This window comes from Pan troglodytes, chromosome 1 (assembly GCF_028858775.2).
Source record: "Pan troglodytes isolate AG18354 chromosome 1, NHGRI_mPanTro3-v2.0_pri, whole genome shotgun sequence".
NCBI classification, from domain to species: Eukaryota; Metazoa; Chordata; class Mammalia; order Primates; family Hominidae; genus Pan; species Pan troglodytes.
Genome location: NC_072398.2, coordinates 24,156,039 through 24,181,586, shown reverse-complemented (window position 1 = coordinate 24,181,586; position 25,548 = coordinate 24,156,039). Strand labels below are relative to the sequence as shown.

At 37.5% G+C, this 25,548-nt stretch overlaps 1 protein-coding gene across 1 annotated transcript in view; it reads left to right on the top strand.

The window, feature by feature from the left end:
* The window catches only part of DNAH14 (dynein axonemal heavy chain 14), a 458,298-nt gene that overhangs the window by 170,940 nt on the left and 261,810 nt on the right, over positions 1 to 25,548 (top strand). Inside the window, exons 24-27 of the mRNA XM_054659353.2 lie at positions 8,480 to 8,584; positions 8,677 to 8,795; positions 10,014 to 10,088; positions 14,313 to 14,400. Of these exons, the coding sequence (XP_054515328.1) occupies positions 8,480 to 8,584; positions 8,677 to 8,795; positions 10,014 to 10,088; positions 14,313 to 14,400 (387 nt within the window). The remainder of the gene's footprint in view (positions 1 to 8,479; positions 8,585 to 8,676; positions 8,796 to 10,013; positions 10,089 to 14,312; positions 14,401 to 25,548) is intronic.

The window sequence follows — 25,548 nt, the reverse complement described above, 5'->3', positions numbered from 1 at the left end:
TCTTTTGTGGCTCAGTATAAATTTTAGGATAGTTTTTCTATTTCTGTGAAGAATGTCATTGGTACTCTGATAGGGACTGCATTGACTCTGTACATTTCTTTGAGTAGTGGGGACATTTTAACAATATTGATTCTTGCAATTCATGTAATATGGAATATCTTTCCATTTTTTTGGTGTCCTCATCAATTTCTTGCATCAATGTTTTATATTTTTTATTATAGAGATCTTTCACTTCTTAGGTTGATTCCTAGGTACTTAATTTTATGTGTAGCTATTGTAAATGAGATTAATTTCTTGATTTTTTTTCATATTGTTCACTCTTGGCATATAGAAATGCTACTGATTTTTGTATGTTGATTTTGTATTCTGTAACTTTACTTGTTTATCAGTTCTAATAGTTTTTTGGTGGAGTCTTTAGGTTTTCCCCTATATAAGATCGTATCATCTGCAAACAAGGAGAGTTTGACTTCTGCTTTTCCAACTTGGATGCCCTTTGTTTCTTTCTCTTTTCTGATTGCTCCAGCTAGGACTTCCAGTGTTACATTGAATAACAGTGGGGAAACTGGGCACCCTTGGCCTCTATGACCTTCCAGATCTTAGAGGAAAGGCTTTCATTTTCTCCCCATTTAGTGTGATACTAGCTGTGAGTCTGTAATATGTGGCTTTTATTTTGTTGGATATGTTTCTTCTATATTCAGTGTTGAATTTAATCAAATGCTTTTTCAGCATCAATTGAAATGATCATATGGTTTTTGTTCTTTATTCTGTTGATATGATGTTTCACACTGATTTATTTGCATATTTTGAACCATCATTGCATCACTGGGATGAATCCCACTTGGTCATGATAAATCACCTTTTAAATGTGTTGTTGACTTTGGTTTGCATGCATTTTGTTGAGGATTTTTGCATCAATTTTCACCAGGGATATGGGCCTGTAGTTTTCTTTTTTAATGTGTCTTTGTCTGCTTTTAGTATCAGGGTAATACCGGCATCACAGAATGAGTTTGGAAGTATTCCTTTCTCTATTTTTTGGAAGACTTTGTGAGAATTGGTATTAGTTCTTCTTTAAATATTTGGCAAAATTCAGCAGTGAAGCATCAGGTCCTAGGCTTTTCTTTGCTGGGGGACTTTATTACAGGTTTGATCTCATTACTTGTTATTAGTCTGTTCAGGTTTTATATTTCTTCATGATTCCATCTTGGTAGGTTGTATGTGTTTAGGAATTTATCCATTCCTACTATTCCAATTTATTGGCATATAGTTGCTCATGGTAGTCTCTAGTGATCCTTTGAATTTCTGTGGTACTGGTTGTCATGTCTCCTTTTTTATCTCTGATTGTATTTATTTGGGTCTTCTTTCTTTTTTTTTCTTAGTCTGGCTAAAGGTTTGTCAGTTTTCTTTATGTTTTTTTCTAAAAACAACTTTTCATTTTATCTTTTCTATAGTGTAATTTCATTTATTTCAGTTCTGATCTTTATTTTCTTCTACTAATTTTGAGTTTAGTTTGCTCTTTTCTAATTCTTTAAGATGCGTTTTTAAGTTATTTGAAGTTTTTCTACTTTTTTGACATAGACACAGCTATAAACTCCCCTTTTGGTATATCCCATAGGTTTTGGTATGTTGTGTTTCTGTTATTATTTTCCAATTTTCTTCTTAATGTCTTCATTGACACTGACATGGTCATTCAGGAGCATATGGTTTAAATTCCATGTGTTTATATAATTTCCATAATTCCTCTTGTAATTGAATTCTAGTTTTATTCCATTGTGGTCAGAAAAGATACTTGGTATTATTTCAGTGTTTTTGAATGTTTTAAGACTTGTTTTGTGGCCTAACATATCATTCTTTGAAAATGATCCATGGGCTGAGTAGAATGTACATCCTGCAACCATTGGATGAAATGTTCTGTAAATATCTATTAGGTCCATTTGGTCTATTGTGCAGATTAATTCCAATGTTTCTTTGTTGATTTTCTGTCTGGATGATCTGTTCAGTGCTGAAAGTGGAGTATTGAAGTCTCCAGCTATTGGATTGTGGTCTATCTCTCTCTTTAGCTTGAATAATATTTGCTTTATATATCTGGGCCCTTCAGGGTTGGGTGCATTTATATTTATATGCACCTTGCTGAATTGACCCTTCTTATCCTCTTGCTGAATTGACCCTTTTATCATTATGTAATGACTTTCTTTGTCTTTTTATGGTTTTTGTCATGAAATCTAATTTGTGTGATATAAATAGAGCTATTCTTGCTCTTTTTTGGTTTCCATTTGCATGGAATATCTTTTTCCACCCTTTTAGTTTCAGTCTATGTGTGCCTTTATAGGTGAAGTGTGTTTCTTATTGGGAGCAGATTGTTGAGTCTTTTTTTTTAATCTATTCAGCCACTTTATGTCCTATTGGAGAGTTTGGTCCATTTACATTCAGTGTTATCATTCATAAGTAAGGACTTATGCTTGCCATTTTTAAAATTTGTTTTCTGGTTGTTTTGTGGTCTTCTCTTCCTTCTTTCCTTCCCTCCTGTCTTCTTTTTAGTAAAGATGATTTTATTTGGTGGCATTTTGTAATTTATTGCTTTTTCTTTTTTATGTATCTATTTTATCTTTTTGGATCTGAGGTTACCATGAGGCTTGCAAATAATATCATGTAACTGTTATTTTAAATTGGTGACAACTTAACACTGATTGCATAAACAAACAAATGAGCAAAAACAAAGCTAATAAAAACTCTGCAGTTTAACTTTGTCCCCCTTTTTAACTTTTTGGTTTTTTCTATTTATACCATATTGTATGATCTATGTCTTGAAAAGTTGTTCTAGTTTTTTTTATTACTTTGTCTTTTAGCCTTTCTACTTAAGATATGAGTAGTTTACACACCACAATTACAGCATTACAATATTTTGTGTTTTTCTGATTAATGGACTCTCTTCAACATTTCTTGTATAACGTGTCATCTTGGTGAAATCCCTCAGCTTTTATTTGTTTTGAAAATCTGTATGTCCCCTTCCTATTCGAAGGATATTTTGGACAGATATACTATACTAGGGTAAAAGCTTTTTTTCCTTCTGCACTTCAAGTAAGTCATACCACTCTCTCGGCCTATAAGGTTTCCACTGAAAAGTCTACTGCCAGATATATTGGAGTTCCATTGTGTTTTATTTGTTTCTTTCCTCTTGCTACTTTTAGGATCCTTTCTTTATCCTTGAATTTTGGAAGTTTGAATATTAAATGCCTTGAGGAAGTCTTCTTTGGGTTAAATCTGTTTGGTGTTCTATAACCTTCTTGTACTTCAATACTGATATCTTTCTCTAGGTTTGAGAAGTTTTCTGTTATTATTCATTTCAACCCCTGTCTTCATCTTTACCTTCTCTTAAAGGCCAGTAACTCTTAGCTTTTCTATTTTTAGGCTATGTTTTATTTTTCTAGCTGCTATTTTCTAGATCTTGTAGTCATGCTTTATTCTTTTTTATTCTTTTTTTCTGATGCCTCATCTGTATTTTCAAATAGCCTGTCTTCAAGCTCACTAATTCTCTCTTCTGCTTGATCAATTCTGCTGCTAAGAGACTCTGATGCAGTCTTCGGTATGTCAATTGCATTTTTCAAATACAGAATTTCTGCTTGATTCTTTTCAGTTATATCAATTTCTTTGTTAAATTTTTCTGAAAGGATTCTGAATTCCTTTTCTTTGTTATCTTTAATTTCTTTGAGTTTTCTTAACATAGGTATTTTGAATTCTCTATCTGAAAAGTCACATATCTCTGTCACTTTGGGGTTGGTCCCTGGAGGCTTATTTAATTTATTTGGTAAGGTTTTGTTTTCCTGGGTGGTCTTGAGGCTTTGTTGGTGTTGGCATTGAAGAGTTATGTATTTATTGTAGTTTTGCAGTCTGGGCTTGTTTGAACTTATCGTTCTTGGGCAGGCCTTCCAGGTATTTTAAGAAACTTGGCTGTTACTATCTATGTTATTGCTCACTGCAGCTGTATTTTCATTAGGGAGTACCCAAAGCTCAGTAATGCTGTGGTTCTTGCAGACAAGGTACCACCTTGGTGGCCTTGGATAAGATTCAGAAGAATTCTCCAGATTACCAAGCAGAGATTCTTGTTCTCTTCCCTTACTTTTTCCCAAACAATTGAGTCATTCTCTGTGTGCTGAGCTGCCTGGAACTGGTGGAGGGGTGACACAAGCATGCATGTGGCCACCATCACTGGAGCCGTGGTGGGTCAGACCTGAAGCCAGCACTGACTGAGGCTTGTGCAAGGCCCACTGTAATCACTACTTGGCTACCGCCTATGTTTGTTCAAGGCCCTAGGGCTGCATAATCAGCAGGTGGTGAAGCCAGCCAGGCTTGTGTTGTTCCCTTAAGAGTGGTGAGTTCCCCCTGGGCCCTGGGTGGTTCCAGAGATGCCATCTGGGAACCAGTACCTATAGTCAGAAACCTTAGAAATATACTTCTTTATTCTACTACACCTGAGCTGGCACTCAAACCACAAGACACAGTCCTTCTCACTCTTCCCTTCCCTTTCCACAGGCAGAGGAGTCTTTCTCCATGGCCCTCACCACCACAAGTCCATAGGGAGTACTGCCAGGGTACCGCTGATGTTCACTAAAGCCCAAGGGCTCTTTAGTTACTTTGTAGTAAATGCTGCCAGGCTTTGGACTCACCCTTGAGGGTAATGGACTCCATTCTAGCCCAGGGCAGGTGCAGAAATGCCATCCAAGAGGCAAGGCCTGGAATCAGAGACCCCAAGTGCCTCCTTGGTGCTCTACCCCATTGTAGCCAAGCTGGTACCTAAGCTGTAAGGCAAAGTCCACTTTACACTTTACACTGTGCTTTTCTCAAGCAAAAGAAGTCTTCCCTCATAGCCAAAACAGCTGGGAACATGTTGGGTCACATATTAAGCCAGAATGTCTCAGAGTCTCACCCAAGGCCCATGGCATGTACTACCTGGCTACTGTTGCTGATTATTCAGGGCCCAAGGGCTGTTTAGTTAGCAGGTGATGAATCCTGCTAGGACTGGATCCTTCTGTTCAAGGCAGCAGGCTCCCTTCTGACCCAGAGTGTGTCTAGAAATGTCATACAAGATCTAGGGCCTAGAATGGGAGCCTCATGACCCTGCCAGGTGCCCTATCCTACTATGGCTGAGCCAGTATCCAAGTTGGAAGAAAAAGTCCTCTTTAGTCTTCCCTCTCCTGTCCTGAAGTGGAGGTAACAAGTCTCTTTTGGAGCTGGGAGCTGTGCTGCCTGGGGTTGGGGGAGAGGTGATGCAAGCTCTCCTTTAGTTGCTTCAGCTGGTGTCTCAATAGATCATGTGTCCCCCCAGTCCACTGGCTCTGAGCCCAGCACGGCACTAGGACTTGCCTAGGACTTGCAGTCTTTATGGCCTATACTGCCTTTCAAGTTTGTTTAGAACCCTAGACCACTTTAGCCCACAGAAGCAAGGCTTACCAAAACTAAAGTTCTGACTGCTGGAATGGATGATTACCCTCTGGCTAGGGCTGGTCTAAATGTTCCCTCTGTGGGCTTCCGCTGAGTTATGTCCAGTGTTGGCAGCACTGAGTTTCAATGCAAAATCCCACAGTCACTGTGCTCTCTCTCCCGCAAGCACACTCATTCTCTCTCTGTGCCACAAGTCCACCACAGGGGGTGGGGGAAGGGTGGCTTCAGCAATTCAAGACTGTTTTTCCTACTCTCTTAAGTGTCTCTTTCAGCAATATAAAGTTAAAACCAGGTACTATGAATGCTTACCTTTGTATGAAGATGCTTTTTTCATAGAGATAGTTGTTAAATTTGTTATATCTGTGGGGAGCACAATCAGTGGAGGAGTCTATTCAGCCATCTTGCCTTCCTTATCTTTAAGTTGAGAATAATGATAGTGCTACCTTCAGGGGTTTGTCACTGAGATGATGCATTTAAAGCATAAGTGCTGGCAAAAATAATTGCTTTTTCCCTAACAATGGAGTCTCTCTTTGTGTGCTAAGCTGCCTAGAGCTGGCGGAGGGGTGACACAAGCACCCTGTGGCCACCATCACTGGAGCTGTGGTGGGTCAGACGCGAAGCCAGCACAGCACTGAGTCTTGTGCAGGTTAACTATTTTTATTAGCACCATTAAGTTGATAAATTCTGCAAAAGTTGAAACAGAATGTTTTTATGAGTCTATAAATTACTGATTCCATATATTTATACATTCTCAGAACATTAAAGTATAAACTAGACATGTATCCTAAAATACTACATTTTAATTTTTGAGATTTGTGGTGTACATATTCACTTTACTTCATGAACCAAGATTTTTATTCAGGCATTAATTGCTTTTGCTTACTGAACACAAGTAACAGTGGTTGTGATGAGCCCTCCAAAACAACTATAGGCAATCACAGCCTATACAAAATTATCTGCCCGTATAGGCCCTCTTCTATTGAAATCTGCACTCTGGAGCAAGCATAAGGGGCTGCAGCCAGATTGATTCTGGTTAATAATAGCCGGTTTACCAAGTCATTGTTCAGATAAGCCTTCCAAATATTTCCAGCACATCTTTAGACTATTACTGAGGATCATTACAAACCAATAGCTTTCCATTTATTCATGTATTGAGTACCATTTTGTATCAGGCACTGCTGCTATGTGTTGGTACTACAAAGATAAAAGACATATTCCCTGCTATTACAGAACTCAAAATCTATTTTAGGAGACAAAAAAAGTAAGGAGATATTACAATGTGATGTATGCTATGATGGGTTGGATGGTATGACCATATAAAAGAGGACAAATTAACCCAGCCTGTAGGCAATGATAACTGGTCTTGAAAGAAATGTAGGTGTTAAATAGATAAAAGAGTTAGATTAGAGAAGGATGGGTAGGTGGGAAGAGTATTTTAGGCAAAGGTAAAAAGTACAAAGACATGGAGCCATGAGCAGGTATGGCACATTCTGGATTTGTAAGCAAGATGGTACAGATAAAACAGGTTGCAGATGGGAAAGTGGTGAAAGATGAGATTCTCCAGTCAGGCAGAGGACAGAGGGTGAAGGGCCTTGAATATCACAATGAGTTTTTACTTTTATAAGTAGCCACTGAAGGATTTTAAATAAGAGAGTGAAATAATTAAATCAGAAATATCTGTCTGGAAAGAAGCATAGAGTGGATTGGGGGCAATGAGAATAGATATTTAAAAATCAGTTAAAAGACTAGAAATATTGGGGGCTAAAGTAAGGCCATGAGGAAGATGAAAGAAGGTAGAGCTTGGAGCATCCGATAGGAAGTAGAGAATAAAAGAAAGAGGTCCCGGGTTATGCCTAGATATGTTTGGTTCATATTGAAAATCTAATACTTACAGGACATTCAAGTGAACATCTTCAGTTAGCAATTGGGTATGTAGATCCAGGGCAGAGAGAAGTGATCTGAGCTGAAGAGCAAGTATGTCTGTATCAAATAGCTCAAGAAGAGCATAATGAGTAGGAAAAGTGATGAGGTTGGAACTTAACAGATGTCAGCATTAAGATGTATGGGTCAAAGAGGGACTTTTGATGGAAAATAATAAGACGTAGCTTAGGGATGGAAGAGAGTGAAACTTTAGAAGTCAAAATGAAGGGCAGAGTCAACAGTATCAAATGCTATGAAAATGTCATGTAACACAAAGACTGAAAAGCTCTCAGTAAATTTGGTAATAGTCAGGGCCAGGTGGCAGAGCACGAGACAACTGAGAGATACAAAGAATCTGACTTCACAAGTTCTTTTCAAGAACTTCGTGGAGAGAAGACAAGCAAGTAGACAGTAGGTAAAGGAGAACAAAGAGAGATGGAGGGCTTCTTATATTGTTATAATGAGAGAAATTTAGGGGGAGGCCTATTGCAAGGGAGAGATTGAAGTTACAAGAGAGTAATAAATAAATCAAGAGTATCTTAGTCTGGCATAAGTTAATGGGTATCTCTTCCTCTGAAAAGAAGGAAAGGATTGAGACTAGTGTTAATGCCTCTAAGTTATAGAAAGGAGTGAGAAATATAGAAACTCTCTATACAGTGAATGTAAAGTTATCTGTGATATGGTAACTTAGTCTATAAAGTGATAACCCCACCTATAGGGAAATAAGAGCAGAAAGTCAGAAGTATGGGAAAGCAATGTTGATAATACCAAAATACAATACTTTATTATTTTGATCAATAATAATAATAATTATTATTATTATTGCCTGCTCCCAGGCAATAATGACAAACTAGAATAAAATGGTATATGTGTGTCTAAGGGTGGGGTTTTCTTGTTTATTTTGATTTTGGTTTCATTTGTTTTAGTTTAGCTTTATTAAACTTTTTTTTAGCAATTTAAGTATCACTTTCATTAAGCATGGAATGTTATTTTAACTGATACTACTATATATACCATAACTAATATTGTGGCTTTTGTTTGTAAGTATAGGTCAAAATGAGGATGTAATTCATATCATAATTAAGCATATATTCTGAATTGCATTTCTTTTGATTCTGGACAGGATTACCTTGAAGTTAAAAGATTAATTTTCCCAAGATTTTACTTTCTTAGCAATGCCGAGCTTCTTGATATTCTAGCTGATAGCAGAAATCCTGAGTCTGTACAGGTAATAACATCTTTCTCTGCTCAGCAATATTATATTAGCGATATTCAGATCACAATTCAATAATATTACTGACATTTGTTTCTGGTTCACAGCCTCATCTTGTGAAATGCTTTGAAAATATAAAACAATTATTGATATGGAAACAAGACATTGGCCCTCCTGCTGTAAAAATGCTAATATCTGCTGAAGGGGAAGGTCTCGTGCTGCCAAAGTATGATAAATGTTACAAACTGTTTAGATTCTGTACAACGTCATTATTTAAAATCTCTGCTTTGAAATTTTTGATATATTATAAAAGTGCGCTAAGCAAACTGTTTCTTCAAAGATTATATCCTTACGTAAATATACTTTTGCCTTTCCATATTCCCTACAATACATAATCTCACCTTTGCTCTAATTAAAAGTTGAGAAAGCAGTCTTCAAACTCCTGGGTGCATTCTAATTTGCACTTACATTTTGTTCTGTCATTAAATTCTGCCTTAAGTTTCCTACTCTCTTTTTAGTGCTTTTTCCCTTTTTGGTTTTAGTATATGAATATAGATAAGAAGAAAATTGGCTATTTGGAGTTGTTGATGCTACTCCCACTACTGCTTCTGCTGATCTCTGGTTTCACTGTGGTTTGCTCCCAGGCAATAATGACAAACTAGGTCCTTCCATTACACTGGTTCAATTTGCCAGCCCCAGCAAGGGCTCTCTAACCTTTGGCAAGTGGTCCTGATGTAAGTTGATTTTTTAAAAAATGCTGTGCCCAACCCTTCTTATCTACCAAAATCCCTATTCCAACCCTGCTGTTTAAAAGATCCAGTGAGGAAGGCCGGGTGCAGTGGCTCAAGCCTATAATCCCGACACTTTGGGAGGCCGAGGCAGGTGAATTACCCAAGATCAGGAGTTTGAGACCAGCCTGACTAACATGGTGAAACCCTATCTCTACTAAAAATACAAAAATTAGCTGATCGTGGTGGCAGGCACCTGTAATCCCAGCTACTTGGGGGGTGGGACAGGAGAATCACTTGAACCCAGGAGGCGGAGGTTGTAGTGACCCAAGATGGCACCATTGCGCTCCAGCCTGGGTGACAGAACGAGACTCTCTCTGTCTCAAAAAAAAAAAAAGAAAAGAAAAGAAAAATTCCAGTGAGGAATCCAAAACTGTTTTATAACACAATTTGTTTATCTTGTAAATACCATTTTACATGAAACTTATTTATTGTGTAAATTCATGATTTTGATATCAGAATTTCCTAAAGCATGTTCATATGTTTTCTGCATAGTTTTCCAAATTAAGATTTAGAAAAACCAAAAGGCAGTAGTAGTCCTTTGGCCCATGGACATATTAAAGTATGTAGAAAATTTAGTCTACAGGCTTGTCAAAGGACTGAAACATGAATTAAAAAATACTTCTTCATGATATTATTTTTGAAACTAATTTTAGGAAAATTCGTGTAAGAAGTGCTGTAGAACAGTGGCTGGTAAATGTAGAAAAAAGCATGTTCGATGTGCTAAAAAAGTAAGTACAATTTTCAAATCCTAAAATTATATATTTTATAATATACTTGCACATATATATATACACACACATTTTTTAAAACTCACTTATCTACTAATCTAAGTGAGAAATATCCAGAAAAGAATATGGAGTCAAATCTCTTATGAAATGGGTTTTGATGGAACATGATGGCACATGATGACTAAATGGAAAATAATCACTTTTACAGTGTAACTGTCAGTTTGAGAGTGTTTACATGCACAACCTTCAGATGGCTTTTGTGTACGTTGAGATTCAGCTGTATCAGAAAACTGTTCAGGATCTGAACTCTGCTCAGTAGGGCTCCCATTTGAGCACACCTCACTACTTTGCATTTTGGTTCTACTTTTACTTCCTAGGATTGTTTACTTGGCTTACTCTTTCTAACGTTCTCCTTTTCATATTTAAGTCTATCATTGCATCTGTTTAGAATGAAGAAAAAAACCTCAGAGCGTGAACTTTCAAAACTAACTTGACTAGAACTGTTATATTGTATTTCTAATTATTCATTGTTGGTAATAGAAAGGCTATTGACTTTTAGGTTTTTATATCTATAGTTGTTAATATTATTCTGAAGGCCAATACAAGGTTTCTAGAGCAGAGAAGATTATGATTTACTTACATAAATAACCATTCTGGCTTTCCTTTTCTTCAATTCTTGTAACCACCCAGTGGGTTCACCTTGCCTGCTGCCTAGACAGAGCCAATTTATCAAGACAGGGGAAATGCAGTGGAGAAAGAGTAATTCACACAAGCCAGCTGTATAGGAGACCAGTTTTATTATTACTCAACTCAGTCTCCCGGAGAATTCAGGGATCAGAGTTTTTAAGGATAATTTGGCAGGTAGGGGCTCCAGAAGTGGGGAGTACTGATTGGTCAGGTTGGAGATGGAATCATAGCGGGGGTCAAAGTGAGCTTTTCTTGCTGTCTTCTGTTCCTGGATGGGATCCCAGAACTGATTGAGCCAGATTACCAGACTGGGTGGTGTCAGCTGATCCATCAAGTGCAGGGCCAGCAAAATATCTCAAGCACTGATCTTAGGCTTCACAATAGTGATATTATTCCCAGGAAAAATTTTGGGAGGTTCAGACTCTTGCAGCAAGAGGCTGCATGACCCCTAAACCGTAATTTCTAATCTTGTAGATAATTTGTTAATCCTACAAAGGCAGACTGGTCCCCAGGCAAGACAGGAGTCTTTTCAGGAAAGGGCTGTTGCCGGTTTTGTTTGAGTCAAATTGTAAACTAAATTCCTTCCCAAGGTTGGTTCAGCCTACACCCAGGAATGAAAAAGGACAGTTTAAAGGTTAGAAGCAAGATGAAGTTAGTTGCGTCTGATCTCTTTCAGTGTCATAATGTCCTAAGTTACAATTTTTGCAAATGCAGTTTCAGTCTTACCCCTGGGGTGATGTGATAAGAACCAGAGTTACCTTGTATGTAAAGAGAGACTTCTGTAGGCAAGAAACCCTGAAAAAATGAATCTGGGCATTTAAGCAAAAAAGACAAGCAGTTTTTCAATTGTTGTCCTGGGATTTTTCTGGTTAGACAATTATATCATTTGCTAATAATGATAGTCCTATCTCTTCCTTTGCAATTCTTTTTAAAATGCCATTTTTTCATGTTATTTTAGATGCAAATTTTATTTAACATTGAAAAGTACAACTGACAGCATCTTTTTTTGTTCTTAATTTTATTGGAAAAGCTTCTAGTGTTTGACCATAATGCATAGGTTTCTGGAATATACGCCTTATCCAACTAAAGATATTTCATCTTATTCATAGTTTGCAGAGTTTTAAAGAGATTTAATTTATTTTTAATTTTTAATTGAGAAATAATAATTGTATCTATTATGGCATACATTGTGATGTTTTGATACATGTACACAATGTAAAATGATTGATTCAAGCTAATTAAAATACTCATCACCTCACATGCTTATTTTTTATGGTGAAAACATTTCAAGTTTACTTTTAGCTATTGCGAAACATACATGATTATTAACTATAGTGACCTGCTGTGCAGTAGATCGCTAAAATTTATTCCTAGTCTAACTGAAACTTTGTATCCTTAGACTAACTTCTCCCCTTTCCTCATCCCTCCCCACTTTCACCCTCTGGTTAACACCATTCTACTCTCTACTTCTGTGAATAGAGAATGTTTTTTAGATTCTCCATATAAATGAGATCATGCAATATTCATCTTTCTTGGCCTGGCTTATTTCACTTAGCATACATAATGTCCTCCAGGGTTATTCATGTTGTCATAAGTGATAGAATTTACCTCTTTTTTGGGAGGCCGAGGTGGGTGGATCCCCTGAGATCAGGAGTTTGAGACCAGCCTGGCCAACATGGTGAAACCCTGTCTCTACTAAAAATACAAAATTTAGCCAGGCATGGTGATGCACACCTGTAGTCCCAGCTACTTGGGAGGCTGAGGCAGGAGAATCCCTTGAACCCGGGAGGTGGAGGTTGCAGTGAGCTGAGATTGTGCCACTGCACTCCAGCCTGGGTGACAGAGCGAGACTCCATCTCAAATAAAATAAATAAATAAATAAATAGAAATAAATAATAAATAAATACTTTTTTTCTAAAGAGAATGTACAAGTACATTCATCAAATGTAACAGATGGTTGGCAGTACTTTATCTTACCAGAAAACATCAATAGAAGATTTTTATACTCCTAAGTCATAGGTCTCACCTGGCTGAGTGATTGTCAGACATCATTAATTATAAGATGCTTTCTGATTCCAAAAAGATTAAAATGTAGAAAAAAAGTTCTGTCTTAGAATTGATGATGTAATTATTTTAAAGTTTTCTTCCCTCTCCTTTTATTTTAAAGTTAGTACCGCTTTATTTTAGTTTGGGGCTATGGACTTGTGTTCTTTTTGATGGTACTAGTTTTTCTAAAATATCTGGTCATTCTTGGTTATCTTTTCATATTTGTACTGGTGAGTCCCTCTTCTAAAAGCAAATACTAGTTTCTAACTACAACAACCTATATGCCGTGGTTGCAACTGACAAGCAGGGCATGTGGAAGGACCTAGTCTGTGAGTAACTTGCCTTTTAGTGCATGAAGTTCCTTCCCATTTCTCCTGGAGGTCACAAACTACTTGTGACACTCTACTGTGCCTCTAGGTCAGCACGTTTTAAATATTCCATATACTTATAGTATATCAATGCGAGTGTGCAGTAAGATCTTCATTAAAAGATTTTGTCAAAAGAGAAATGTAACTATATGTAGTTTGAGAGATGTATAGCAATGTGACAAAAAAGTTATGAATAAAAGTCATAAGGACTTTTCATGGAACTGCCAACAAAAAGTGTTTAAAAATAAAATTAAGTGCCAAAGGTATTAAATAAAATAAAGAATCATTTGTAGTTGATGGAAGAGACATTTCACACTGATACTACTTTGAAATGTATAAAAAGTTGTTATTGACATATTTCTCCTCATCAGCAATGATAAAAAAACAAAAATAGATACCATTTGCAAGCACAACAAAAATTAAAAGGTTCAGTACTTCATTTCAAATATTCAAATACATTCTAAATGAATTTTAGAGTGATACATAAGAAAGAAAGCCAAATTAGAAGAAAATAAAATGAAATTTAGTGTTGAGAATTTCTAAGAGATATAGTATCAATGATTTAAAAAAATGTATCATTGACCGATTTGACTATAAGGAAACTTAAAACTCCATATGGAAAAAAATGACAACATTGAAACCTATACTGTTGGTGCACATTAACTGTTGTCTTAAATAAAATTGTCTGGATATTTTTCATGAATCCTATTCTGTCCATTATAATTAATTTTAAAAGCTGCATGCAGGGCTTTACTATTACTCATCTGGTAGTTTCAGCCCAGTATTCCATTTTGTAGAAATTATTTCAAATATAGATTTTGTCATAAATACTATTAGCAATTCAGAGCTAATATGCATCATCTCTTTTTATATATTTTTACCATCTCAGATACTCAATGGCCTTATTAGAAAAGTACAGATAATCTCAAAAAGGAATTTAAGGAGTATGCATTATGCTTCGATTAAGGCTCTGTTACCTTTATTTGGTCTGATTTCTACGTTAGAACAAAGAAATCAGAGATCTTAAAGGAAAACTCCCCTGTGACCTCGTCATGCTTGGTCATTAAATGGCCACAATCAATGATTAAGTATAAATAACATAAATAAATTTTTTAATTTGTAGATTTTTAAGTCAAGGGATTGAAGACTGGAACTGCCAGATGTTTTCCCAATGGGTGTTATCTCATCCAGGACAAGTGGTACTTACTGTGGTAAGTTAATGCTGCTTTGATGTATGTATACAGGGACACCTTGGAGATATTGCAGGTTCAATTTCAGACCACTGTAATAAAGAGGATATTCCAATAAAGTGAGTCACATGATTTTTTTCCCCTAGGGCCTATAACAGTTATGTTTACACTATCCTGTCGTCTTTTTTTTTTTCTGTCACCCAGGCTGGAGTGCAGTGGTACAATCTCAGCTCACTGCAGCCTCCGCCTCCCAGGTTCAAGTGATTCTGCTGCCTCAGCCTCCTGAGTAGCTGGGACTACAGGTGTGCACCACCATGCCTGGCTAATTTTTGTATTTTTAGTAGAGATGGGGTTTTGTAATGTTGGCCAGGCTGGTCTTGAACTCCTGACCTCAGGTGATCTGCCCACCTCAGCCTCCCAAAGTGCTAGGATTACAGGAGTGAGCCACCATGCCTGGCCTCCTGTAGTCTGTTAACTGTACAATAGAGTTCTGTCTAAAAAATGTGCATGCCTTAATTAAAAATACTTTATTACTAAAAAATGCTAACAATCATCTGAGCCTTCAGCAAGTCATAATATTGTTGCTGGTGGAGGGTATTTCCTAGATTTTGATGGTTGCTGACCGATCAGGGTGGTGGTTGCTGAAGGTTAGGATGGCTGTGGCAATTTCTTAAAATTAGATAACAATGAAGTTTGCCACATGGCTTGACTCTTCCTTTCCCAAAAGATTTCTTTGTAGCGTGCGATGCTTTCTGCTAGCACTTTGCCCACAATGGAAATTCTTTCAAAATTGGAGTCAATTCTCTCAAACTCTGCCGCTGCTTTATCAACTAAGTTTATGTAATATACTAAATCCTTTTTTGTCATTTCAATAATGTTCACAGCAACTTCATCAGGAGTAGATTCCATCTCAAGAAACAACTTTCTTTGCTCATCCATAAGAGGCAACTTGTCTTCCATTCAAGTTTTTTCATGAGATTGCAGCAAATTCCGTCACATCTTCAGGCTCCACTTTTAATTCTAGTTCTCTTGCTATTTCCACCACATCTACAGTTACTTCCACTGAAGTCTTGAACCCCTTAAAGTCGTCCATGAGAGTTGAAATCAACTTCTTTCAAAGTCCCATTAATGTGGCTATTTTGACCTTCTTCCATGAATATGAATATTCTTAATGGCATCTAGGATGGTGAATCCTTTCCAGAAGGTTTTCTATTTACTTTGCCTAGATCCATCAGAGGAATCACTATCTATGGAAGCTATAGCCTTATGAAATGTATTTCTTAAATAATAAGCCTTGAAAGTCAAAAGTACTCGTTGACCCATGGGCTGCAGAATGGATGTTTTGTTATCAGGCATGAAAACAACATTAATCTCCTTGTACATCTCCATCAGAACTCTTGGGTGACTGGATGTGTTGTTAGTGAGCAGTAATATTTTGAAAGGAATCTTTTTTTCTTAACAGTAGGTCCCAACAGTGGGCTTAAAATATTCAGTAAACCATGCTGAAAACAGGTGTGCTGTCATCCAGGCCTTGTTGTTCCATTTGTAGAGCAGGGGCAGAGTAGATTAAGCATACATAATTTTTAAGGGTCCTAGGATTTTCAAAACGGTAAGTGAGCATTGGCTTCAATTTAGAGTCACAGGTTGCATTAGCCTCTAACAAGAGAATCAGCCTGTCATTTGAAGCTTTGAAGCCAGGTATTGACTTCTCTCCAACTACAAAAGTCTTGGATGGCCTCTTCTTCCAACAGAAGGCTATCTCATCTACCTTGAAAATCTGTTGTTCAGTGTATCCACTTTCATCAATTATGTTAACCTAGTTCTTCTGGATAACTTACTGCAGCTTCCACATCAGCACTTGCTACTTACCTTTGCACTTTTACGTTACTGAGACAGCTTCTTTCCTTAAATCTCATGAGCCAACTTCTGCTAGCTTCCAACTTTTCTTCTGTAGCATTCCTTATCTCTCTCAGTCTTCACAGAATTGAAAAGAGTTAGAGCCTTGCTCTGGATTAGTCTTTTTCTTAAGGAAATGTTATGGCTGGTTTGATCTTCTATCCAGACCACTAAAATTTTCTCCAAAACAGCAGTAAGGCTGTTTTGCTTTCTTACCATTAGTGTGTTCACAGGAGTAGCACTTTTAATTTTCTTCAAGAATTTTTTTCCTTTGCATCCACAACTTGACTGTTTGGCAGAAGAGGCCTAGCTTTCAGCCTGTTTTGGCTTTTGGCATGTCTTCCTTATTAAGCTTAATCATCTCTAGCTTTTAATTTTAAGAGAAGGATGTGCAACAGTTCTTTTTACTTGAACACTTAGAGACCATTGTAAGGTTATTAGTTGGCCTAAATTCAACATTATTGTGTCTCAGGGATTAGGGAGACTGAAGAAGAAGGAGAGAGATGGGGGAATGGCTATTTGGTGAAGAAGATAAGACACAAACAGCATTTATCAATTAAGTTTGCTGTCTTGCATGGGCATCATTTGTTGTCCTCCCAAACAATTACAATAGTAACATCCAAGATCATTAATTGCAGATCACCATAACAGATATAATAATGAAAAGGTTGGAAATATTCTGAGAATTACGAAAATGTGACACAGAGACATGGAGTGAACACATACTATTGGAAAAAATGACACTGATAGACTTGCTCAATGCAGGGTTGCCACAAATCTTCAATTTGAAAAAAATGCAGTTCCTCCTTGTACCTCTGGTAGAATTCGGCTGTGAATCCATCTGGTCCTGGACTCCTTTTGGTTGGTAAGCTGTTGATTATTGCCACAATTTCAGATCCTGTTCTTGGTCTATTCAGAGATTCAACTTCTTCCTGGTTTAGTCTTGGAAGAGTGTATGTGTCGAGGAATTTATCCATTTCTTCTAGATTTTCTAGTTTATTTGCATAGAGCTGTTTGTAGTATTCTCTGATGGTAGTTTGTATTTCTGTGGGATTGGTGGTGATATCCCCTTTATCATTTTTTATTGCTTCTATTTGATTCTTCTCTCTTTTTTTCTTTATTAGTCTTGCTAGCGGTCTATCAATTTTGTTGATCCTTTCAAAAAACCAGCTCCTGGATTCATTAATTTTTTGAAGGGTTTTTTATGTCTCTCTTTACTACAGTTCTGCTCTGATTTTAGGTATTTCTTCCCTTCTGCAAGCTTTTGAATGTGTTTGCTCTTGCTTTTCTAGTTCTTTTAATTATGATGTTAGGGTGTCAATTTTGGATCTTTCCTGCTTTCTCTTGTGGGCATTTAATGCTATAAATTTCCCTCTACACACTGCTTTGAATGTGTCCCAGAGATTCTGGTATGTTGTGTCTTTGTTCTCATTGGTTTCAAAGAACATCTTTATTTCTGCCTTCATTTCGTTATGTACCCAGTAGTCATTCAGGAGCAGGTTGTTCAGTTTCCATGTAGTTGAGCGGTTTTGAGTGAGTTTCTTAATCCTGAGTTCTAGTTTGATTGCACTGTGGTCTGAGAGACAGTTTGTTATAATTTCTGTTCTTTTACATTTGCTGAGGAGAGCTTTACTTCCAACTATGTGGTCAATTTTGGAACAGGTGTGGTGTGGTGCTGAAAAAAATATATATTCTGTTGATTTGGGGTGGAGAGTTCTGTAGATGTCTATTAGGTCCACTTGGTGCAGAGCTGAGTTCAATTCCTGGATATCCTTGTTAACTTTGTGTCTCGTTGATCTGTCTAATGTTGACAGTGGGGTGTTAAAGTCTCCCATTATTATTGTGTGGGAGTCTAAGTCTCTTTGTAGGTCACTCAGGACTTGCTTTATGAATCTGGGTGCTCCTGTATTGGGTGCATATATATTTAGGATAGTTAGCTCTTCTTGTTGAATTGATCCCTTTACCATTATGTAATGGCCTTCTTTGTCTCTTTTGATCTTTGTTGGTTTAAAGTCTGTTTTATCAGAGACTAAGATTGCAACCCCTGCCTTTTTTTGTTTTCCATTTGCTTGGTATATCTTCCTCCATCCTTTTATTTTGAGCCTATATGTGTCTCTGCACGTGAGATGGGTTTCCTGAATACAGCACACTGATGGTTCTTGACTCTTTATCCAATTTGCCAGTCTGTCTTTTAATTGGAGCGTTTAGTCCATTTACATTTAAAGTCAATATTGTTATGTGTGAATTTGATCCTGTCATTATGATGTTAGCTGGTTATTTTGCTCCTTAGTTGATGCAGTTTCTTCCTAGTCTCGATGGTCTTTACATTTTGGCATGATTTTGCAGCGGCTGGTAACAGTTGTTCCTTTCCATGTTTAGTGCTTCCTTCAGGAGCTCTTTTAGGGCAGGCCTGGTGGTGACAAAATCTCTCAGCATTTGCTTGTCTGTAAAGGATTTTATTTCTCTTTCACTTATGAAACTTAGTCTGGCTGGATATGAAATTCTGGGTTGAAAATTCTTTTCTTTAAGAATGTTGAATATTGGCCCCCACTCTCTTCTGGCTTGCAGAGTTTCTGCCGAGAACTCCGCTGTTAGTCTAATGGGCTTCCCTTTGTGGGTAACCCGACGTTTCTCTCTGGCTGTCCTTAACATTTTTTCCTTCATTTCAACTTTGGTGAATCTGACAATTGTGTCTTGGAGTTGCTCTTCTTGAGGAGTATCTTTGTGGTGTTCTCTGTGTTTCCTGAATCTGAATGTTGGCCTGCATTCCTTCTGAAACTATTCCAATCAATACAAAAAGAAGGAATCCTCCCTAACTCATTTTATGAGGCCAGCATCATCCTGATACCAAAGCTGGGCAGAGACACAACCAAAAAAGAGAATTTTAGACCAATATCCTTGATGAACATCAATGCAAAAATCCTCAATAAAATACTGGCAAACCGAATCCAGCAGCACATCAAAAAGCTTCTCCACCATGATCAAGTGGGCTTCATGCCTGGGATGCAAGGCTGGTTCAATATACGCAAATCAATAAATGTAATCCAGCATATAAACAGAACCAAAGACAAAAACCACATGATTATCTCAATAGATGCAGAAAAGGCCTTTGACAAAATTCAACAACCCTTCATGCTAAAAACTCTCAATAAATTAAGTATTGATGGGACGTATCTCAAAATAATAAGAGCCTATCTATGACAAACCCACAGCCAATATCGTACTGAATGGGCAAAACCTGGAAGCATTCCCTTTGAAAACTGGCACAAGACAGGGATGCCCTCTCTCACCGCTCCTATTCAACATAGTGTTGGAAGTTCTGGCCAGGGCAATCAGGCAGGAGAAGGAAATAAAGGGTATTCAATTAGGAAAAGAGGAAGTCAAATTGTCCCTGTTTGCAGACGACATGATTGTTTATCTAGAAAACCCCATCGTCTCAGCCCAAAATCTCCTTAAGCTGATAAGCAACTTCAGCAAAGTCTCAGGATACAAAATCAATGTACAAAAATCACAAGCATTCTTATACACCAACAACAGACAAACAGAGAGCCAAATCATGAGTGAACTCCCATTCACAATTGCTTCAAAGAGAATAAAATACCTAGGAATCCAACTTACAAGGGATGTGAAGCACCTCTTCAAGGAGAACTACAAACCACTGCTCAAGGAAATAAAAGAGGATACAAACAAATGGAAGAACATTCCTTGCTCATGGGTAGGAAGAATCAATATCGTGAAAATGGCCATACTGCCCAAGGTAATTTACAGATTCAATGCCATCCCCATCAAGCTACCAATGACTTTCTTCACAGAATTGGAAAAAACTACTTTAAAGTTCATATGGAGCCAAAAGAGAACCCGCATCGCCAAGTCAATCCTAAGCCAAAAGAACAAAGCTGGAGGCATCACACTACCTGACTTCAAACTATACTACGAGGCTACAGTAACCAAAACAGCATGGTACTGGTACCAAAACAGAAATATAGATCAATGGAACAGAACAGAGCCCTCAGAAATAATGCCGCTTACCTACAACTATCTGATCTTTGACAAACCTGAGAAAAACAAGCAATGGGGAAAGGATTCCCTATTTAATAAATGGTGCTGGGAAAACTGGCTAGCCATATGTAGAAAGCTGAAACTGGATCCCTTCCTTACACCTTATACAAAAATCAATTCAAGATGGATTAAAGATTTAAACGTTAGACCTAAAACCATAAAAACCCTAGAAGAAAACCTAGGCATTACCATTCAGGACATAGGCGTGGGCAAGGACTTCATGTCCAAAACACCAAAAGCAATGGCAACAAAAGCCAAAATTGACAAATGGGATCTAATTAAACTAAAGAGCTTCTGCACAGCAAAAGAAACTACCATCAGAGTGAATAGGCAACCTACAACATGGGAGAAAATTTTCGCAACCTACTCATCTGACAAAGGGCTAATATCCAGAATCTACAGTGAACTCAAACAAATTTACAAGAAAAAAACAAACAACCCCATCAAAAAGTGGGCGAAGGACATGAACAGGCACTTCTCAAAAGAAGACATTTATGCAGCCAAAAAACACATGAAAAAATGCTCATCATCACTGGCCATCAGAGAAATGCAAATCAAAACCACTATGAGATATCATCTCACACCAGTTAGAATGGCAATCATCCAAAAGTCAGGAAACAACAGGTGCTGGAGAGGATGTGGAGAAATAGGAACACTTTTACACTGTTGGTGGGACTGTAAACTAGTTCAACCATTGTGGAAGTCAGTGTGGCGATTCCTCAGGGATCTAGAACTAGAAATACCATTTGACCCAGCCATCCCATTACTGGGTATATACCCAAATGACTATAAATCATGCTGCGATAAAGACACATGCACACGTATGTTTATTGCGGCATTATTCACAATAGCAAAGACTTGGAACCAACCCAAATGTCCAACAATGATAGACTGGATTAAGAAAATGTGGCACATATACACCATGGAATACTATGCAGCCATAAAAAATGATGACTTCATATCCTTTGTAGGGACATGGATGAAATTGGAAACCATCATTCTCAGTAAACTATCGCAAGAACAAAAAACCAAACACCGCATATTCTCACTCATAGGTGGGAATTGAACAATGAGATCACATGGACACAGGAAGGGGAATATCATACTCTGGGGACTGTGGTGGGGAGGGGGGAGGGGGGAGGGATAGCATTGGGAGATATACCTAATGCTAGATGACGAGTTAGTGGGTGCAGCGCACCAGCATGGCACATGTATACGTATGTAACTAACCTGCACAATGTGCACATGTACCCTAAAACTTAAAGTATAATAAAAAAAAAAAATCAATGCACAAAAATCACAAGCATTCTTATACACCAATAACAGACAAACAGAGAGCCAAATCATGAGTGAACTCCCATTCACAATTGCTTCAAAGAGAATAAAATACCTAGGAATCCAACTTACAAGGGATGTGAAGGACCTCTTCAAGGAGAACTACAAACCACTGCTCAATGAAATAAAAGAGGATACAAACAAATGGAAGAACATTCCATGCTCATGGATAGGAAGAATCAATATCATGAAAATGGCCATACTGCCCAAGGTAATTTATAGATTCAATGCCATCCCCATCAAGCTACCAGTGACTTTCTTCACAGAATTGGAAAAAACTACTTTAAAGTTCATATGGAACCGAAAAAGAGCCCGCATCACAAAGTCAATCCTAAGCCAAAAGAACAAAGCTGGAGGCATCACGCTACCTGACTTCAAACTATACTACAAGGCTACAGTAACCAAAACAGCATGGTACTGGTACCAAAACAGAGATATAGATCAATGGAACAGAACAGAGCCCTCAGAAATAACGCCGCATATCTACAACCATCTGATCTTTGACAAACCTGAGAAAAACAAGCAATGTGGAAAGGATTCCCTATTTAATAAATGGTGCTGGGAAAACTGGCTAGCCATATGTAGAAAGCTGAAACTGGATCCCTTCCTTACACCTTATACAAAAATTAATCCAAGATGGATTAAGGACTTAAACGTTAGACCTAAAACCATAAAAACCCTAGAAGAAAACCTAGGCATTACCATTCAGGACATAGGCATGGGCAAGGACTTCATGTCTAAAACAACAAAAGCAATGGCAACCAAAGCCAAAATTGACAAATGGAATCTAATTAAACTAAAGAGCTTCTGCACAGCAAAAGAAACTACCATCAGAGTGAATAGGCAACCCACAAAATGGGAGAAAATTTTTGCAACCTACTCATCTGACAAAGGGCTAATATCCAGAATCTACAATGAACTCAAACAAATTTACAAGAAAAAAAAAACAACCCCATCAAAAAGTGGGCAAACGATATGAACAGACACTTCTCAAAAGAAGACATTTATGCAGCCAAAAGACACATGAAAAAATGCTCACCATCACTGATCATCAGAGAAATGCAAATCAAAACCACAATGAGATACCATCTCACACCAGTTAGAATGGCAATCATTAAAAAGTCAGGAAACAACAGGTGCTGGAGAGGATGTGGAGAAATAGGAACACTTTTACACTTGGTGGGACTGTAAACTAGTTCAATCATTGTGGAAGTCAGTGTGGCAATTCCTCAGAGATCTCGAACTAGAAATACCATTTGACCCAGCCATCCCATTACTGGGTATATACCCAAAGGACTATAAATCATGCTGCTATAAAGACACATGCACACGTATGTTTATTGTGGCACTAGTCACAATGGCAAAGACTTGGAACCAACCCAAATGTCCAACAATGATAGACCGAATTAAGAAAATGTGGCACATATACACCATGGAATACTATGCAGGCATAAAAAATGATGAGTTCATGCCCTTTGTAGGGACATGGATGAAAATTGGAAATCATCATTCTCAGTAAAATATTGCAAGGATAAAAAACCAAACACTGCCTGTTCTCACTCATAGATGGGAATTGAACAATGAGAACACATGGACACAGGAAGGGGAACATCACACTCTGGGGACTGTTGTGGGGTGGGCGGAGGGGGGAGGGATAGCATTAGGAGATATACCTGATGCTAAATGACGAGTTAATGGGTGCAGCACACCAGCATGGCACATGTATACATATGTAACTAACCTGCACATTGTGCACATGTACCCTAAAACTTAAAGTATAATAATAATAATAATAAAATAAAATAAAAAAAAGGAAAAAATGCAATATCTGTGAAGTACAATAAAATGAAGCACAATACAACAAGGTTTGCCTGTATAAGTATTTAGTTTGTGGCTACATTGCCAAGAAAGAAATGATTTGGAAAATAAATCATTATGAAGGGTACTGGTGTCTGTAGCTTACTTTGAAATGCATAAGATGGGTAGATGTATAGATTCATGGCAAATATAGCAAAAAGTTAATTGTAGAATGTAGGTGGTGAATATATAAGTATTCATTGTATAATTCCTTCAACTTCACTATAGTTTTGAAAATCTTTATAATTTTGAATGAAAGTAGAACTATTTTCTTAAAGATGTCACTATATTGCATTGCATTAGTTTTCTACTGCTGTTATTAAAAAGTTACTAAAAACTTGGTGCCTTAAAACAACACAGCTTTATTATTTTACAATTCAGTAGGTTAGAAGGCCAACCCACAGGTCTCTGTGGGCTAAGATCAAGGTGTCAGCAAAGCTGTGTTCCTTTCTAGAGGCTCTTGGGGAAAATCTGTTTGTTTGCCTTTTCAGCTTCTGGAGGCCATTGGCATTCCTTGGCTCACAGCCCATTCCTCCATTTTCAAAGTCAGCAATGTGCATCTTTCTGACTATTCTTCAGTAGTCCTAGCTCCCTCTGCTCACAGGCAGAAAAAGCTACCCAGTTTTATGATTACATGTGTTTTCTGGATACATTTGACCCACCCAGATAATCCAGAATAATCTCTCTAGCTCAATTTTCTTAATTCAATTCCATCTGAAAAGTCCTTTTTGCCATTTAAGGTGACATATTCACAGGTTCTGGGAATTAGGAAATGAATATCTTTGTAGAGAGCCATTATTCTGCCTACTACATGCATATTTGCTAGAGCTAATTATTGTTTTTCTGGGTCTCATAAGAGAGAGGGAAAACTAGGAAGTTGTGATGTCAATAAAACAAAAATTGGCAGTTCTTTTGAGAAGTGTGGTTGGAGCCAGGGGAGTGATAAAATTTCCCCTAACAGCATGTGTAGAATAAGAGAGAGGGACAAGGAAAGACTCCAAGAAACATGAACAGCTAAGGAATAGGCAAAAGAAAAGGACTGAAAAAGAGTGGCCAAAACAGAAAAGAAATTTATAAGAGTTTCCATGGAAGAAGCTAAAGAGGAAGAAAGGTAGGTTTTTGTTTGTTTCTTTGATTTTTCTCCAGAAAAACTGAGTAATCATTTAAAAAAGTGAGTGGTCATCATTTTTAAAGACTCTACAGAGATCTGTAAACTATATTATATCTGTCAACAGTGGTTTTCTGGAGTGATGAAGATAGAAGACATATTGCCAGGAGGTACCATTATCAAGTTGTTGTTGTTTTTTTTCATCAACTTTTATTTTAAGTTCAGGGGTACATGTGCAGGATGTTCAGGTTTGTTACATAGGTAAAGGTGTGCCATGCTGGTTTGCTGCACAGATCATCCCGTCACCTAGGTATTAAGCCCAGCACCCATTAGCTGTTCTTCCTGATGCTTTCCCTCCCTCTGCCCCCACAACAGGCCCCAATGTGTGTTGTTCCTGCCACCCCCCACCCCATGTGTCTGTGTGTTCTCATCATTCAGCTCCCATTTATAAGTGAGAAAATATCGTGTTTGGTTTTCTGTTCCTGCATTAATTTGCTGAGGATAACGGCTCCCAGATCCATCCATGTCCCTGCAAAGGACATGATCTCATTCTTTTTATGGCTTTGTAGTATTCCATGATGTATATGTACCACATTTTCTTTATCCACTCTATTATTGATGAGCATTTTTGTTGATTCCATGTCTTTGCTATTGTGAATAGTGCTTCAATGAACATACATGTGTGCATGTATCTTTATAATAGAATGATTTATATTTTTTGAGTATGTACCCAGTAATGGGATCGCTGGATCAAATGGTATTTCTGCCTCTAGGTCTTTGAGGAATCGCCACACTATCTTCCACAATGTTAAACTGATTTACACTCCCACCAGCAGTGTAGCAGCATATAAATGTTCCCTTTTCTCCACAACCTCACCAGCATCTATTTTTTGACTTTTTAACAATAGCCATTC